The sequence below is a fragment of the Neomonachus schauinslandi genome, chromosome 3 (genome assembly GCF_002201575.2).
Source record: "Neomonachus schauinslandi chromosome 3, ASM220157v2, whole genome shotgun sequence".
NCBI classification, from domain to species: Eukaryota; Metazoa; Chordata; class Mammalia; order Carnivora; family Phocidae; genus Neomonachus; species Neomonachus schauinslandi.
In genome coordinates this window covers 93,785,687-93,801,444 of record NC_058405.1, presented here as the reverse complement: position 1 = coordinate 93,801,444, position 15,758 = coordinate 93,785,687, and the positions used below count along the sequence as shown (strand labels likewise).

Genomic DNA, 15,758 nt, shown 5'->3' with positions numbered 1-15,758 from the left:
CAGTAAGGGTTTGGCACTGAAGATTTACATGACTGCCCTGGAGCCGACAATTAAGGGTCATCAATAAATATATAAATTAAGGGAGATTTCTGAGACTGCTCTGTGAAGTTAGAAACGCCACCTTGACTTACCTGAGTTTTCCACACTAGGTTGTCTTAGGGCAGGCCTGCAATACATGGCTGTGTTCTATGTCACTGGCAGCACCTGCTCACACCTGTCTAGGGTCTCCCTCATCAAGGGGGCAGTGCTCAGGGCCCTGAAGCGGACTTCATCTTCACACCTCTGGAGTTAGGAGAGCCCACCTAGTTGGCCCTGGGGCCATGATTCCCATCACCCTTCACTTCCAGGCCTTCCATGAGGCTGCTGCTCTCTGGCCTGCAAAGGTAGCATGCCGCAGCTATGAGAAGGGAGATGCAGGGGCCCAGGGTAGCTGCCACATCCCCGCTGCCCCGGGTTGCCCAGGGACCGGAGCCCGGTGCGCCACAGTGCCGCCATCCCCCCGACTCTTGCTAGACAGGCGGCCTGTCAGGGTCAGACAGAGGCAAAGGGGAGGGGCGCTTCCATCTCTCCAATGTTCTCTCCCGTTATCCTTGCTTTTCTTACCTTCTCTGTTTTGCTCTGGCGGCTAAATCCGTATCTCCTGCAGGCCACAAAAAAGGGGAGTTCAATTACTATTCAAAAGTCACACAAATTTGGCCAATGCATTTTGGTTGGATTTTTATATGAAAAGCACCAAAGAAAATTTAGACCATATGGTAACTGGAGAAAAGGTCTTAAGTGCCTGAACCACAGACATATTCCACTGTTTTTGAATAAAGGGCCAGCCATTCTATTTGCCACACGAATACTATAAATGGGAATTCTCAGAGGCGCAGAGTGCAATATTCTCTTTAAGTGTAACCATTACTCTTTGAATTAGGAGCTGTATTTCAGGCCCAAAGTTTAAGCTAAAAGCCTTAAAACTTTCTGTATAAACAAATGTGAGTATATTTGCTCGGGCTAAGGATGCTCTCTAATGATTATGTTCAGAACCTGGAGTCCGGCCCATTTTCCATTCTCAGACGTAGCCCAAGCATGATGCCAACAATGTTATGTGTTCACTTCAGGCAACCTTAAATTCAAAGAAACTCACAAATGCACTTTAGTTTAAATTAGTTTATTTTTAGGTTCTTTTTTTTTAAAGCAAGTGTAACAATGCAAAAACCATTCGACCTAAAACAAAAAGCATGATGCAAAACACCACACCTCACTTACCTTCAAGTAGCTTCTAAAGAGATAAAGGTACATGTGGCCATTTAAGAAAAGCAAATGAAGGACCCCTGCTCTACCCTCGCTCACGCCATGCCTCACCCGCTGGGCTGGTGCGCTGGTCCCCAGCCTCACTGCACCCCCACTCTTCCTCACTCCCTCTCCAGCTTCCCGGTGGCCTCATCTACACGCGTCAATGGCGGGCCTCTTCCCTCTGGGCACCTTCATTAGGGCTTCCCTTCCATGGCTCTGCCTAGCAACCTCCTAGCCTCACCTCCTCACCTGACAAGCTCCTGTGCATCCACGGCCTGACAGAGAGCTGTGCACACACTGTGCCCTTCTCCTACTTTCCATCCGCGCCCACACCTCAGTTCTCAAGCCACCTCCTCTGCACGTGTTCCCCCCACCTCCCAGATGGCGATCACGTCCAACAGTCTGTGTGCCTGTCTGCATCCTTTTCCCAGACGGCATGGGAGCTACTTTTTTTTACATTTTGTATTTCTAATGTATGTTGAACAAATAAACTCAACAGAAGTGGAAGAACATGCAGGAATTAAGAAGCCAAAGCATCACCTAGCCTTGTAGTAGGCTGTCATATAACTGGAGAGACCACAGAGTCCCACCCGGGCAGTGTGCCCATTCATTCAGCATAAATGTCCAGGTACGAAGTGCAGCCAACTGAAGGTAAATTCGGAGTGTCCATACACAGTTTCTAAAGGACCTTAGGACAGATTCTGCGCATTAGTTTCACAATGTCTACTGCATCTTCCTATACTGCAGAGGCTGGGAAACAAAAGACTCTATTTTCTTTTTCTTTTTTTTTTTTTTAGGGGGGGGGGGGGAGGGCAGAGGGAGAGGGAGAGGGAGAGAGAGAATCTCCAGCAGGCTCCACTCTGAGTGCGGAGCCCGAGGCAGGCCTCCATCTCAGGACCCTGGGATCATGACCTGAGCCAAAATCAAGAGTTGGACGCTTAACCGACTGAGCCACCCAGGAGCCCCAAAGACTCTATTTTCTCTACTCCCTTGCACCCAGGGCTTGGGATGCGACATAGGCCCCACCAGTCAGGTGCACTTCCTGGCAATGTGAATGTGCAGTAGCCAGCTGAGCACACAGGTGTGTTGTGCTGCTGTGGATCACAGAGGTGACCTGGCTCTGGGGCCAGCAGCTGTGGTGGCAGCATCCTGATTTGGGCCGAGGTGGCATGGTTTTTTTGTCAGCAGCCGTGAGGCCGGCGTCCCCACCCCACAGGCCACCAGCTGGCTGCCCCACGGTGGAAGCAGAAGCAGCATCCTTGGGAGGCCCGGTTCCGATGTGCTGCCTGGGAAGTGACCCCGGTTCAGCCTGGATCCCACCTCTCAAACCTTCCCAAGGATCCATGGAGTCGACCCCTGTTGCTGAAACTAGCTGGAGGAACCCTGGTTGGTCAGAACCCTGACCAATAGAGGGTCTTACCACAGTTCCCCACTCCTAGAAGTAACCTTGCACCTTGGGTGTTCCTTCGTTTTCCAGGTGTTTAGTCTGTGGAGACCCGTAGGGCAGACGACATACCCTCAGGCAGAGAGTCTTCATCTAAGGACCCAAAACTTTTTGGATTTTCCAAATAAAGCAGTAAACAACTAAATGTGAGTGACTCAGTTACTGCCCCTTCTACTCCTTTGTAAAGACACAGGTTGTGGGAAGACCCTTCTGACCACCCAAAGGCCTAGGTTAGGAACCAGTGCGCTCATCCCACAGGCTACAATAATTACATCTAATCCTATAAATCTGTCTGTTGAGCTCCTGGAGGGAGTGCTTCACTCATTTTTTTTTTTTATCGTTTTTTAAACTGAGATATGATTTGTATCACATAAAATTTACTATTTGAAACTATATACTCCAGGGCGCCTGGGTGGCTCAGTTGGTTGAGCGACTGCCTTCGGCTCAGGTCATGATCCTGGAGTCCCGGGATCGAGTCCCACGTCGGACTCCCTGCTCAGTGGGGGGTCTGCTTCTCCCTCTGACCCTCCCCCCTCTCATGCTCTCTCTATCTCAGTCTCTCTCTCAAATAAATAAATAAAATCTTAAAAAAAAAAAAAAAAAAAGAAACTATATACTCCAGTGGTTTTTAGTGGATTCACTATTTGTTCAACCATCACCACTATCTAATTCCAGAACAGTTCCATCACTCCAGAAAGAAACGCCATACCTATCAGCAGTTAGTCCCAATTCCCCCTCTCCAGTCCCCGGCTACCACTCATTGGTTTTCTGTCATTTGATGGATTTGCCTATTCTGGACATAATCATATTTACAGAATCTTAGGTGGCCGTCTATAATTGGCTTCTTCACTTAGCATGTTTCAGACAGCTCCATTCGCTTTTGTACCCACAGCACCCAGGACAGCGCTTGGCACATAGTAGGTACTCAATAAATGTATGCTGAATGAGTAGAGTCCATCTGATTTTTCTGAAGGTCTCCTTCACCATGTGACATGGTGAGAAGGCTTCCATGATAAAGAGCTGTCCTCGGTCGCCTATTAATGCCTGCCTCATTATGTTCACTGGTCAAGATGTCTCTGGGAGACTTCCATGTTGTTTGAGCTTCACCAGGAGAACACGGTATCCCTTTCTGGCCTATCATCCCTCACAAAGAACAAGGGGATGCTTCAACTTATTTCTATTACAAAGCATTTACTTCTATCTTTCTAGGTATGCTGCTCTACCCTCCCACCTCCCTCTCCTCTTGCCCTGTCTGCCCTGCTCTTTCCTCACAAGTACCAGCCTGATCGGTGCTGCCAGAAGCTTTAATCTGTTTCCACCTTTCCCTGTGTTAGCTCTGACCCACCAGCCCTGCTGATGTCCTACGCTGTCAGCACTGACAGAACTCCAGCTTCTTACCCCCCCTTTACTTCCTCATATCCTACACCTCACACTTGATCTTTAACATCAAGGATGTACATCTTCTAGAACAGCACAGTCTGAAAAAAAAAAATGCTAACAAGAGCCAAATAGATAACTTTAAATTAGTAGGTTTACATATTCAAGTTATTTCAAACTTAAACTTTTCCAATAACTAAATCAAGCATGAGTCTTTAATTTAAATGTAACTTAATTAAAGTTAAAATTCTGTTCTTGAGTCACACTGGTCATACTTCAAGTGCTCAAGAGCCACATATGGCTAATACTATCATATTGGTAATTCTAGAAAATAAACTAACCTTCAAAAACAACTGCCACAGGGCAAATAAAGTCAGATATCAAACTATCTGGAATCCTGAACACAACAGGGGCATAAAAAAGCCCTAAATACTAAAGACTGTGGACTCCGTTCTTCATTCATTCCACAAGCATTTACTGATTTACTAAATACCTTCTATAAGCATGTCACAGGCCTTGCCATCGCAGAGGATAAAAACAGGTTGGGAGAGTCATGTCATATTTCATTTACTAAGTACAGAATGACTTCAAAGCAACTAAAATTAGGCCTCAAATAGTGTGGAATAGGCTAATGCCAGTATTCTAGTGGTTATGCTTCAAAATTCCACCTCCAAATTGTTAGAGAAAGCCACAGGCCCAAGGTACAGTCACTTGCCCTGTGACAGCAAACCAAGACTCAATTGCAGTGTCAACCCCTCCAGGAGTGGAATTTCAAGCTAATCAATCTGGAATTTTCTGGTCGGCACCAAAGAGGTAATCTGTCACAAGGGCCCTCTCCATCCTCCAAAGGAAGATGAGGTAATCACCTAATAAGACCCCATCTCTTCCCCCTAAAGGAAGGTGACCCTGCCTGAAACAATTCTTTGTTTTCTTTTGTTAATAACTTCTTACCCTACCCTTCTTCCTATAAAAACCTCCCATTTTGTACAGCTCCTGGGAGCTCATCTTTACTTGCTACATGGAAGGCTGCTGGATTTCATGAATCACTTAATAAAGCCAATTAGACTGTCAAATGTACTCGGTTGAATTACGGTTTTTAACAAAGTCAAATATACCGCATATAAAATGCATTTCTCCACAGCAGCAATTTTATAGCATGGTTAGGTGTTTTAATTTAGCTCCTCAAAGCTGACTGGACCCGTAACAAAACTGAAATACGATAGACTTGCAATTTTGTTTGAGTCTAAAATCAAAACCATGAGTCTTGTTTTTCCAATACCGTAACACTTAAACCAATCTATCCAAACATGAACAGGCACACAAAGACCTTAAGGCCTTCAGCATGGCTGACGGGGCTCAAAGTCCAACCTCATTTCAGCAAGTAAGTCAAAAAAGGTGGAAGAGGCTGGAATGCTGACCTCAAAGCCAGATGCACTGTGGGCCTAGGCTAATGAGTAACCTTCAACCCCAAAGAGTTTCAGACCTTCTTACTCCAGGAGTCAAAATACTTGCCCTCTTATCAAGAGGTGAGATAGACAGAAAACCAGAGCCACTGACAAGAGATGGGGGATGTGGATTCCTAGGTGGGGATGAGTAATTAGGGGTGCCATGATGTTCACACTGACGGAGAGACAGGATGGAGGAGGGTGAGTCCCAGGGCCAGTGGAGGCCCAGCCTTGCTTGACTGGGGAAGGGAGGGAGGAAGAGTGGGTGACACTTCTCGCAGGGCGGGGGAGGGCTAGTGCTAGGGGTACAGAGCACAGGGACAAGGAGAACTAAAAGGGCAGGCGCATTTGTTTTTCGTTTTGTTTTGTTTTTTGTTTTTTTAAAGATTTTATTTATTTATTCATGACAGACAGAGAGAGAGAGAGAGGCAGAGGGAGAAGCAGGCTCCCAAGGAGGAGGGAGCCCGATGCGGGGCTCGATCCCAGGACCCTGGGACCATGACCTGAGCTGAAGGCAGACGCTTAACCATCTGAGCCACCCAGGTGCCCAGGAGAGGCGCATTTGAATCTACAGGTCATATTTAAGGGCATTTGAGAACTGAAAACTGTTGCTGCTGCTGCTGCTGATGACAGAGCCTAGCAGTCGACGTTTACTGTTTTCTGCACAGGACAAACTACTTAGATTTCTTCACGTGTGTATTGGTATGTAATCCTCATTTAATGGGCAAGACCATTTGTCTAGGGGACAGTACTGACCGAACACTGAGGAGAAAGTCTGATGGCCAGAAAGGAGGGGAGGGCCTTCCCAAGGAGAGGGAATGAAACGAACACTTGCTGGGGCTTTAAGTTTTGTCCAATTTGCTCCATCAGTTTTAATAAGCACTCTCCTCTTGTTCTGTGTCAGACCAAACAACAAAGACTGGGCCTGTGTTTCTAAAACCAGAAGCCAAACTTCCCCTGGAGACTCAAACAATACCTGGAGCTAATGATAAAAGCATGCTATGAGGGTCCAACGAACCTGAGTTCAAGTTCCAGTGTGAGGCTCTTAATAATTCTTAAGAGTAGTTAATAGTTGACTTTGGGCAAGTTACTTTTTAAATTTTCTAACGCTGTCTTTACCATTCTCAAAAAAGGGAGTTGAGCTAATTAAACCATCAGAATGTCCTAAGTATCCACTTCCCCACTTCTCACAAACTCAGCCTCTCCTCATCAGGAAAGCTAAAAAGAGAGTAAAATAACTTCTCTCCTAAAAAAACAGAATCCTTCATCGAACACCTACCCTAAGCTTGGAACTCAGCAGAAATCAGCCTGACCCCACCAACAGGAACCAAGATGGATGTTGACACACTCTGCTCTTTCTTGCACTCCAAATTTGAGAGGAGTCACGAAGAAAACCTGTGCATTGCTCCCTTCCCTAAAGAAAGCCCTGCCAGGCTCTGGACTCCAACCGCACCAACCACTCGTGAGGATGGGCAGGGGCGTCCTGAAGTTATCCAGCCATCACTTGACAATAATGACTACCCTCTATGACACACGCAAAAGAGCCAGTTTAAAACTGAGAATTTCAAAACAGGGAAATATTGTCAGCCTGGTCTCGGTAAGGTGGACAATTTACCGAATCTCTGACTCCTCTTCACCCCCAGGAGCGTCTGAGTATCCATGACAATGGGCAAAAAATGGAGCTATGAACAATACAAACTAAGAAAACCACAACATTCCCCTGAGAATTCTTTGGCCCTGGAACATGGGACACCCGGGGAGGTTGTCTCTCCAGCTGTGGCTCACCTAGAGCCGTGCGGCCTCACCTGCCCACCTACAGCTGGGGCTTGGCTGGAAAACCCCGTCGCAGTGCCCAGGGCATACAGCTCAGAAGGGCCCCACACCTGGTTTTTGTTGCTGTCTTGAAATTCTTTTTTTTTTTTTTTTAATTTTTATTTATTGGTCAGAGAGAGACACAGTGAGAGAGGGAACACAAGCAAGGGGAGTGGGAGAGGGAGAAGCAGGCTCCCCGCCAAGCAGGAACCCAACGTGGGGCTTGATTCCAGGACCCTGGGATCATGACCTGTGCCGAAGGCAGATGCTTAATGACTGCCACAGGCGCCCCTTGAAATTCTTAATAATTAGTCATTAGTAGTAATTCTTATTTTATCCTGGGCCCCACAAATTATGTAGATGGTCTGGTGGTGCCTGACTCTGAAGAGGAGTTCAATTCACAGCCGCGACTGGGGAGCTGTGGAGCAGCCATCGGACCCGGCTGAGGGCCAGCACTAACACCTTCCTCTGAATGAAACAGACTAGCTTTCATTCTTAGGAAGGATGGACCTGACACCACACAAGCCCCTCAACAAGAAAAAGAAGAAAAAAAAAAAAAAAGGTGGCAACTTTTTTGGGAAATTTTTTCCATTTGAAAGATGAGGTATTGAAGCCAATGAAGCCTAACTTCCTTCCAGTTGTGTCTGGTGCCTCAGAGGGGGTAAGCCTTCAGATGCTCACTCGGGGAGGCGAGCTGTTAGTCCCAGCCGCCCAAGGAGGGCTGGGTTATGAGGCAGAGCAGCATACAGCAACCACTCCCAGATTAAAGAAAGGAAGCACAAGGAGCCATACTCACATCCAGGGATCAGTTATCCTATGTAGAAAACGCAGGACATAAATGAAGGTTAATACCCAAGGTCAACCAAGAAATTCAATGAGGACAGTACTTCTTTGTGTGCTTTTTAAGTAAAAAATGAGGATAAAAGATAAATGGCTTTTTAAAAAATTAGGAAGGTTATTAAGAAGTGATAAAATATTTCTAAATTCTTCATCTTCCTGCTCAGGACAATCCCTCATGGGAAACCAAAACTGTTACTCTAACACTTAGAACTACCGTAATTGTTTTCAATTCTGTAATTTTCCCTGAAGATTTTAACGAATGGCAGGGGCATGAAGGGCAGACCACTCCTGGCCTCTGCAAATACCCCCAAACACCTCAAATCCCCAGGAGGGCAGAGCCAGGGCGCACAGTTACACACATATTTCCGGAGGGGAACTGCAAAGATTAGGCCTCCACCATCATCAGGGAAGCTACCCAGAGAGAAAAGTCCCTGGTGATGGAAATCTCAGGCCAAAAACAGTAAACTGTCAGGTAAAAAAAAAAAAACAAAAAAAAAACCAACCAAATTAATCTCAATGAAGCAATCCAAATCAGTTTTTCTTCTCAAGGGTTTTATAAAATAGACACCTCAGGCTGGGTCCCTTTCATTACCTGCCATATTCCAAAAGCGTGGCATGGACTCGAGATTCTTCATCGAGCAGCTCTTCTGCTCCCTGTTGGCGTTTGTATTTCCGACGGGGCTTGTAAACATCCTAAGAAGTGGATGAGACAGACGACTTACTGAGTGTGAGAACACTCTCCTTCTGAACTGCCTGCTGGGTGCATCCATCCAGTTAGGGAAGCAAGTCTTTCCCCATCATGGTGAGTGTGCCCGCCTCCCGCAGGAGAACAGCGGGCACTCAGGGTGGCCGCCTTCAAGGAGTCTGCTCCTTTGACATTCATATAGGTAGCAAGTATTTCCACTCAAGATATTGCTTGTCAACTTTAACTTGGTGTTTCTTTTTTTTTTTTTAAGATTTATTCACTTATTTTTAGAGAGAGGGAGAGAGCGAGCGAGTGTGGGGGGAAGGGCAGAGGGAGGGGGAGAGAGAGAATCCCTAAGCAGACTCCCCGCTGAGCATGGAGCCCGACGCGGGTCTCAATCCCATGACCCTGAGATCACAACCTGAGCAGAAACCAAGAGTCGGACACTCAACTGACTGAGCCACCAAGGCGCCCCCTTCGTGTTTCTTTTGTCCTATGGCATTTTAATATTTTATGTGGTCAAACTTATCAATCATTTTATATCTTACTTCTTATTACCAGGGATTGTAAAAAAAAAAAAAAAAAGTTCTCGTATGTTACTTGTATAGGTTATACTTAGCTTTTTAATCTATTCAGAAGCTTTTTTTCCTGAATGGAAAATTAAGAATCCCAACATCATCAATTTAATAGTCCAGCCTTCCCCAGATCTGAAATGGCATACATGTATAACATGTACCAATGTTACCCTCTTCAATTCCTCTTGCTTTATGAACCTTTATCCTGTCTCCACTGTTCTTTTTCAAATTTCCTGGCTATTGTTAAACATTCTCTCTTTCAAATGAATTCTAGCATCAACTTGTCAGGTTCATAATAAATAACTGTTGAGTTTTGATTAGAATCACACCAAATTTATAGATTATTTTGGAAAGAACTGGCATATTTATAATATTGAATCTTGTCTTGAGAAGCAAGGTTTATCTCTCTATTCAGATTTTTTTATTCCTTAATAAAATTTTCCAGAAAAAAATACAAATTTTCTTGTCACTGCATATCCAGACCTTTCCACCACCCAGGGCCACAACCAGTTAAACAATCACAGGTGTATAGGTTAACCCAGAATCCTTAAAAAAAATTCCTTAAATGGTAAAGGAGATTTCAATTCCTAGACTCTAATAGCAGAAAAGAAGAGTAGATACAAACCCTTCAGCAATAATATCTTTTTTACAAAAGTACCAGGCTGAAGTTTATTAAAAAAAAAAAAGTGTATAAAAACACAAAATGCTCTATCAACTTTCACTGACTTTTAAAATTACTAGAGTGTGATTTAATTATAAATGTAGAAGCAAACATAGATCTATTTTGTATAGGACACATTCTGAAACATAGTATTTCTTGAACAAAGTATGTGGCATGTAGTAGGTGCTCAATTAATGTAGTTCTTTACCCCAGATGACCTGATTTAGCATTCTACCCCAAATGAATGTCCTTCTTGAGTGTCGAGCTGGCAGTCAAATAATATCTTAGTAAAATGTGTTCAGGGCTCTGGGTGCAAGTAGGCAAATATTTATGCAAGGAAGGTATTCCAGTTGTTCGTCCCTGGATCTTTTCTTCTCCATGACCAGAGTTCATCACAACTAACCTCTACCTGGACATCACTAGGACAAGCACTACTATCAGGTTTCTTCAGATAGTGGTATTTTTATTCCAAGTAGAATTGTACCTCCCATGATAATTCTTGTTAACTTTGTTATTTTACTTTTTATTACGAAAAGTTTCAAACATACAGAAAAACATCCTTTTGTAACACATACTATGTAATTTTAACAATTCTGTAAAAGAAAAGGAATGGACTAGGGTCTGGGATGATGCTGGAGTGTTGTTCTTATGACTTGCTGCCAGAAATAATTCCTAGTTTGCTGCTGGTGTCTACACGAATAGGAAGCTATAAATAATGTAAAACAGATTCATGGGGAAATGCAACATATAATGAATCCACATGACGTCAGTTACTACATATGATTTAATTCTCACTGAGCTCTATTATAGCAGTACTATATAATTGAGCTTAACTGCTATCTTCCTTAGTTACCACCGATAGAGTCAATGACCCAAGACAGGAAATTGGATTCTTCTAAAAAAAGGACTGACTCCAGAACAATAGCATACTGAAACCAACAGCTACAAGGACCTTTCATTCTGGGAAACAGTGACAATGTTGGCCTTTGTGTAATTATTCCTTACACTTGAAAGCACCTCATATACACCTCACCTTTGCATTTTATAACTGTTCCCAGAGGTAGAGACAAGGCAGATGCTGTTACCCCCACTCTACTACTAAAGAAGCAGAGATTAAATAATTTGTCCAGGATCTCTCAAATAGTATTAGGCCTGGCCCTAGGTCCCCTGGCTGCTAGTCCCAGGGTTTTTCCAATACCCTCACTTGCTTCTGGTGGGCATTCCCGCCACCCTCCAGCCATCTCAAGTGAGTCCTCTCACGAGACCGCCATATACCTGAGGCTGCCACATGGATCATTACAGTGGTTCGCTTAAATAACAAGGACCTAAATGTCAGGTTTTCAGGCCAACTTAAAGAACTATTGCTAAGTCACCCTTTAAAGCAACAGAGTCAGAACCACAGATGTCTAGTCTGGTCTCTGCCATTTACTAGCTCTATGACCTCAGGAATTCCCTTCAATGGGCCTGTTTCCGTCTCTGTAAAACCAGGGCTAGACTAATAGCCCTTGAACAGGCTCTTGTTCTCTGTGCTAAAGGACACATGAGCAGGGTGTGAGAGTCACATTTGCCCTGGTTACAGGTCTGGCTACAGGACACCAATTAGGAGAATTCCTGAGTCACATTTCAAATGGCAGGGGAGGGAAGTGGGAGAGCACAACATCAGGGCAGCGTCTGCAGCAAAGATTAATCACAATTACGGCGGGTATCTCCTTTCTGAAATAATGAGCAGGCAGTGAGACAGCCATCACCATCTTGGCATTCTCTGGTTAAGAGCTCCAGTGGGCCAGGCCACACCCAGGTCTGCAGGGAGTGACATTCCCCTGACTTGCCTCCACTGACGTCAACACATTCTCTTAAGGCTCAACCCTCAGACATGCCTCAGTCCAGGAGCCCCACGAACTAACTCTGCTTCACCTCACGGGGCTCCACAGATGTCTCCACCATCAAGACCAATGTCCTGAAAGATCCTGTAGGAAAAAGTTATTATAATTGGGACAAATACATTTGCTTGCTTTTTTTTTTCCCATTCTCACGCTAATAAAACTACAAATGAAACAAAGCCCCTGGGTACTAAGTGAAGGAAATGGGAGACCAATGGATGGCAACTATTTCTGGAGAGGGGAACACATCTGCAGGGAGGAAAGTGAGCTGGGGAGGCAGTTTTCTCCAGACTTTGTTTCCTTTCTCTTCTCTTTCACATGAGCCCTGCTCTGCAGCTTCAGGACCGGCACACATCCCGCCACAGGGCTCCTTGAGTCGAACAGTATAATTTGCTGGTAAGACTAAGGTCACTGTATTAAGTAAAGGAGCCAAAGATGGCTTCTGCACGTTGGCTCTTAGGTTTATTTCCTCACAGCAGGCTGAGACCTAGTGGCTCAAAAGCACGCCAGGGCCAAAGTCAAATTTTTACACATCCAGTTGTTTCAAACATGGCCCAAAGAGGCAGATTTTTAGCCACTTACAGCCTGTCTATGTCGCATACTCTACAAAACTGCGTTTGCTAACCAGATAGGATAAGCCCTGGGACTGTAAAGACCCAAAACTGCTGCTGCAGATCTCTTTCAGAGACCTCTGGCTAGAGATTCTCTGTGCTGTTGCTGCGTGACATCACCGAGGCACGTGGACAATCTCCAGGACCCCCTGGGGGGTTCCCTTGCTACCCTCGCCTTCTGGATGCAGCCCCAGTGCCTAGAACTCTGGATGGTGGCTTGCTGTGAGGGACTGACTGCCCCATCTTACAAGCAAACCTGTCAAAGCATCACCCCAATAAAGCTTATGTGCGCTGCTTGCCCCCTCGTGGTCATATCTTTTTCCTTGATGAGACCCCAAATTCCCTTGATTCCCTTACTGCTTTTACCTCACCTCCTAGAGTGCGATCTGATACACAGTGAGTGTGCAACTAATATTACTGAATGAATACGTGGACAAACAAGCTTTTGGTCCTAACCCCATAACCTACTACCTGTCTGATTTGGGGCAAGTTACTTTAACCTCTGCGATTTTCCATCTCTAAGAAAGATACAAGTAGAGTTATTGTAAGGATTATTTCATAGTATCTGACACACAGTAAGAGCTAAGTTAGATAATATATACCTAAGCTAAGAGATATATATATCTAGGATAGATAAGATAGCTATACATTTGGGGGGGGAGGGGCAGAGGAAAGGGAGAGAAGAATCTCTGAGCCGGAATCAAGAGTCAGACGCTTAACCGACTGAGCCTAAAATATACACTTTTAATATACATATGTATATATATTATTATTGATAAAATGTACTAACATTGGTTTATGTATGTAGCCACATTTATATTTTATGTGAATGAAAAGGCCTTCCTCATAGCATTTCCTGTGGAAGAACACACTGGAGTAATAACTTCAAATGACATGGTCTCCTAGGGGATCCCATTAAGTTCTGCAAAACATTTCTTTCAACTAAATTGGAAGTTCTAAGAGTCCTTTTCCCCCCTCTATTCTTATACAAAATTCTAAACATTACCAAAAAATGCTCAATGAATAGTAAACAATTACTTTTTGGAGCTTTGGGTAAAATTTGACAGGTACTCTTAGTCAAGGTTAACAGGGAGTAACAGACCTCACTGCACAGAACAGATACTTGAGGGATATGAAGGCTGACAGCTCAGACAAGGAGGAAGTAAGCTGTACAACAGCATGCTAGGTGAGACAAACGAGCGACTATGTTATGACACGAAAAGGAAAAGGTGGTAAGGGGTGACCTGTCCTGGGTGGTGAGAGTTTTGATTTCTTATGTGCTTTGAAAATATACTTCCCATCAGCCTTCCACAAAGCAGCTAGCTATTCTGTAAAAAGGAGGTATGCAGAAGCCAAGAAGTAACACAATTCAAGAAGAAAGCCAAAGTACTGGGAATAATCCCCAAGAGGAAGAAAAATGAGGCCAAGACAAAGAGAGAAAACCCCAAAGTGATGAGTGCAGAAATTCAAGTTCACAGCAGCCTTTCTGCCTGGCAATCTGCCAAGAGGTACTAACAGCCTTAGGCATAACCTCTGACCCAATTCCATTTCATCCAATGTTTCCTAAGTAAATAAAGATCAAAGGAAAAACTTAGCTATAAGAATGTCCTACATAATGGAAAAAAGAAAAAAAAAGATACAAAGTGAGCGGGGCGCCTGGGTGGCTCAGATGGTTAAGCGTCTGCCTTCGGCTCGGGTCATGATCCCAGGGTCCTGGGATCGAGTCCCACGTCAGGCTCCCGGCTCAGCGGGGAGCCTGCTTCTCCCTCTGACCCTCTCCCCTCTCCTGCTGTTTCTCTCTCGCTCGCTCTCTAAAAAATAAATAAATAAAATCTTTAAAAAAAAAAAAAAAAAAAAAAAAAGATACAAAGTGAGCTAGTTAATACCACACAATGAATAATCTACAGCCCGTAAAAAGGCTATAGAGGTATTATTGGCATGGAAAGACAGCCTCAATTATATTGTTGAACAAAAAATAAAACAATATACAGTATAATGCCATTTTTAGGGATCTCTAATTCTCTGTATTGATATCCCTAACTTTGTATTTCCTACTTGGAATATGTATCAGTAATTATCCCTGGCTGGTGGTATCACGGTGACTTAGTCTTTGTAATTTTTCCCCATTTCTTCATTTTTTGTTACTATTACTAAAGTACTAGTACAAAATACATAGAAGCTTTTTTAAAACAAAAAATCATGCACCCAAAAATGGCTGGGCTACATAACCAAGGACAAGTACAAAAGACTGGAACAGTCCTATAAGGAGGGCTAAGGATAAGAATGAGCTATATATTTTGAAAAATATTAAAATGTTTAATATTTATTTTTTAAAAAGAGGTTATATCTAAGCAAGAATAAGTAAAAGCCTGCTGGTATTATGTTCATAGATGAAGAAAGACAACAGGATTGTCTCCACTTGGCAGACATTCTCTAGCTGGACAAAGGGTCTTCAAGTGGAAAAGTCACAGTAAACAACCCCGCAGGGGACTGACAAGGTGGTGGAAGAGCACCTCGCCACTCTGGACGCCTCTGAGTCTCTGGGACCTAGATGAGTAACATCTCAGAGTCCTGAAATAAGCCAAGATCGTTGCTGTAAAACTGGTGCCAGGAGTATGTGGGAAATCAGAGTCCAGGTGAAGAGAGGAAATGGGAGGAGCACCACAACTGTCGTGTTTGAGGAGTCTGATGTAAAACCAAAATCTGGCTGCCTCTTCCTCTTCTGCAAATATGGAGGGAATTTGTTAACCTTTGTGGCTTCAACCTTCTGATTTATAAAACAGAAATAATAATATAGAACTCGCTGAGTGTTGGAAAGGCGCTAATGAGACGATGCTTGTGAAACGCCTCACTGGGTGCCAAACACACAGAAGGCCCTCAATCAGTACGCGGCAGCTACAGACACATATTATAAAAGGCTGGGTCCAGAAATTAGGCACCTGCTGTGTGACCTTATTTGAATCTGTAAGTTACCATTCACAATTTAAGTTTGGGATTCTAGATTCGTCCATAAGGAGCAGATAAGAAACACTGATGAGTCATGTGAAGGGCAGAACTGGGAAAAGGGTAGAAGGAGAGGGAAACAGCCTTCATAACCTGAGACCTAAAAGAGCCACAGCTTCTGGTAGTTGAGAAAAGACTTCATTC

The 15,758-nt window shown here is 44.2% G+C and overlaps 1 protein-coding gene across 4 annotated transcripts in view; it reads right to left on the bottom strand.

Moving 5' to 3' along the window:
• CCDC93 (coiled-coil domain containing 93) overlaps window positions 1-15,758 on the bottom strand; it is an 89,539-nt gene that overhangs the window by 51,044 nt on the left and 22,737 nt on the right. For 3 of the 4 annotated variants that reach the window (XM_021695794.1, XM_021695795.1, XM_021695797.1), the window contains exons 7-8: window positions 8,792-8,892; window positions 604-640 (exon numbers count right to left, since the gene is read on the bottom strand). The exons of the other annotated variant lie outside the window; for it this stretch is intronic. In XM_021695794.1, coding sequence (XP_021551469.1) covers window positions 604-640; window positions 8,792-8,892 — 138 coding nt within the window. The remainder of the gene's footprint in view (window positions 1-603; window positions 641-8,791; window positions 8,893-15,758) is intronic. 4 annotated transcript variants of the gene reach the window in all.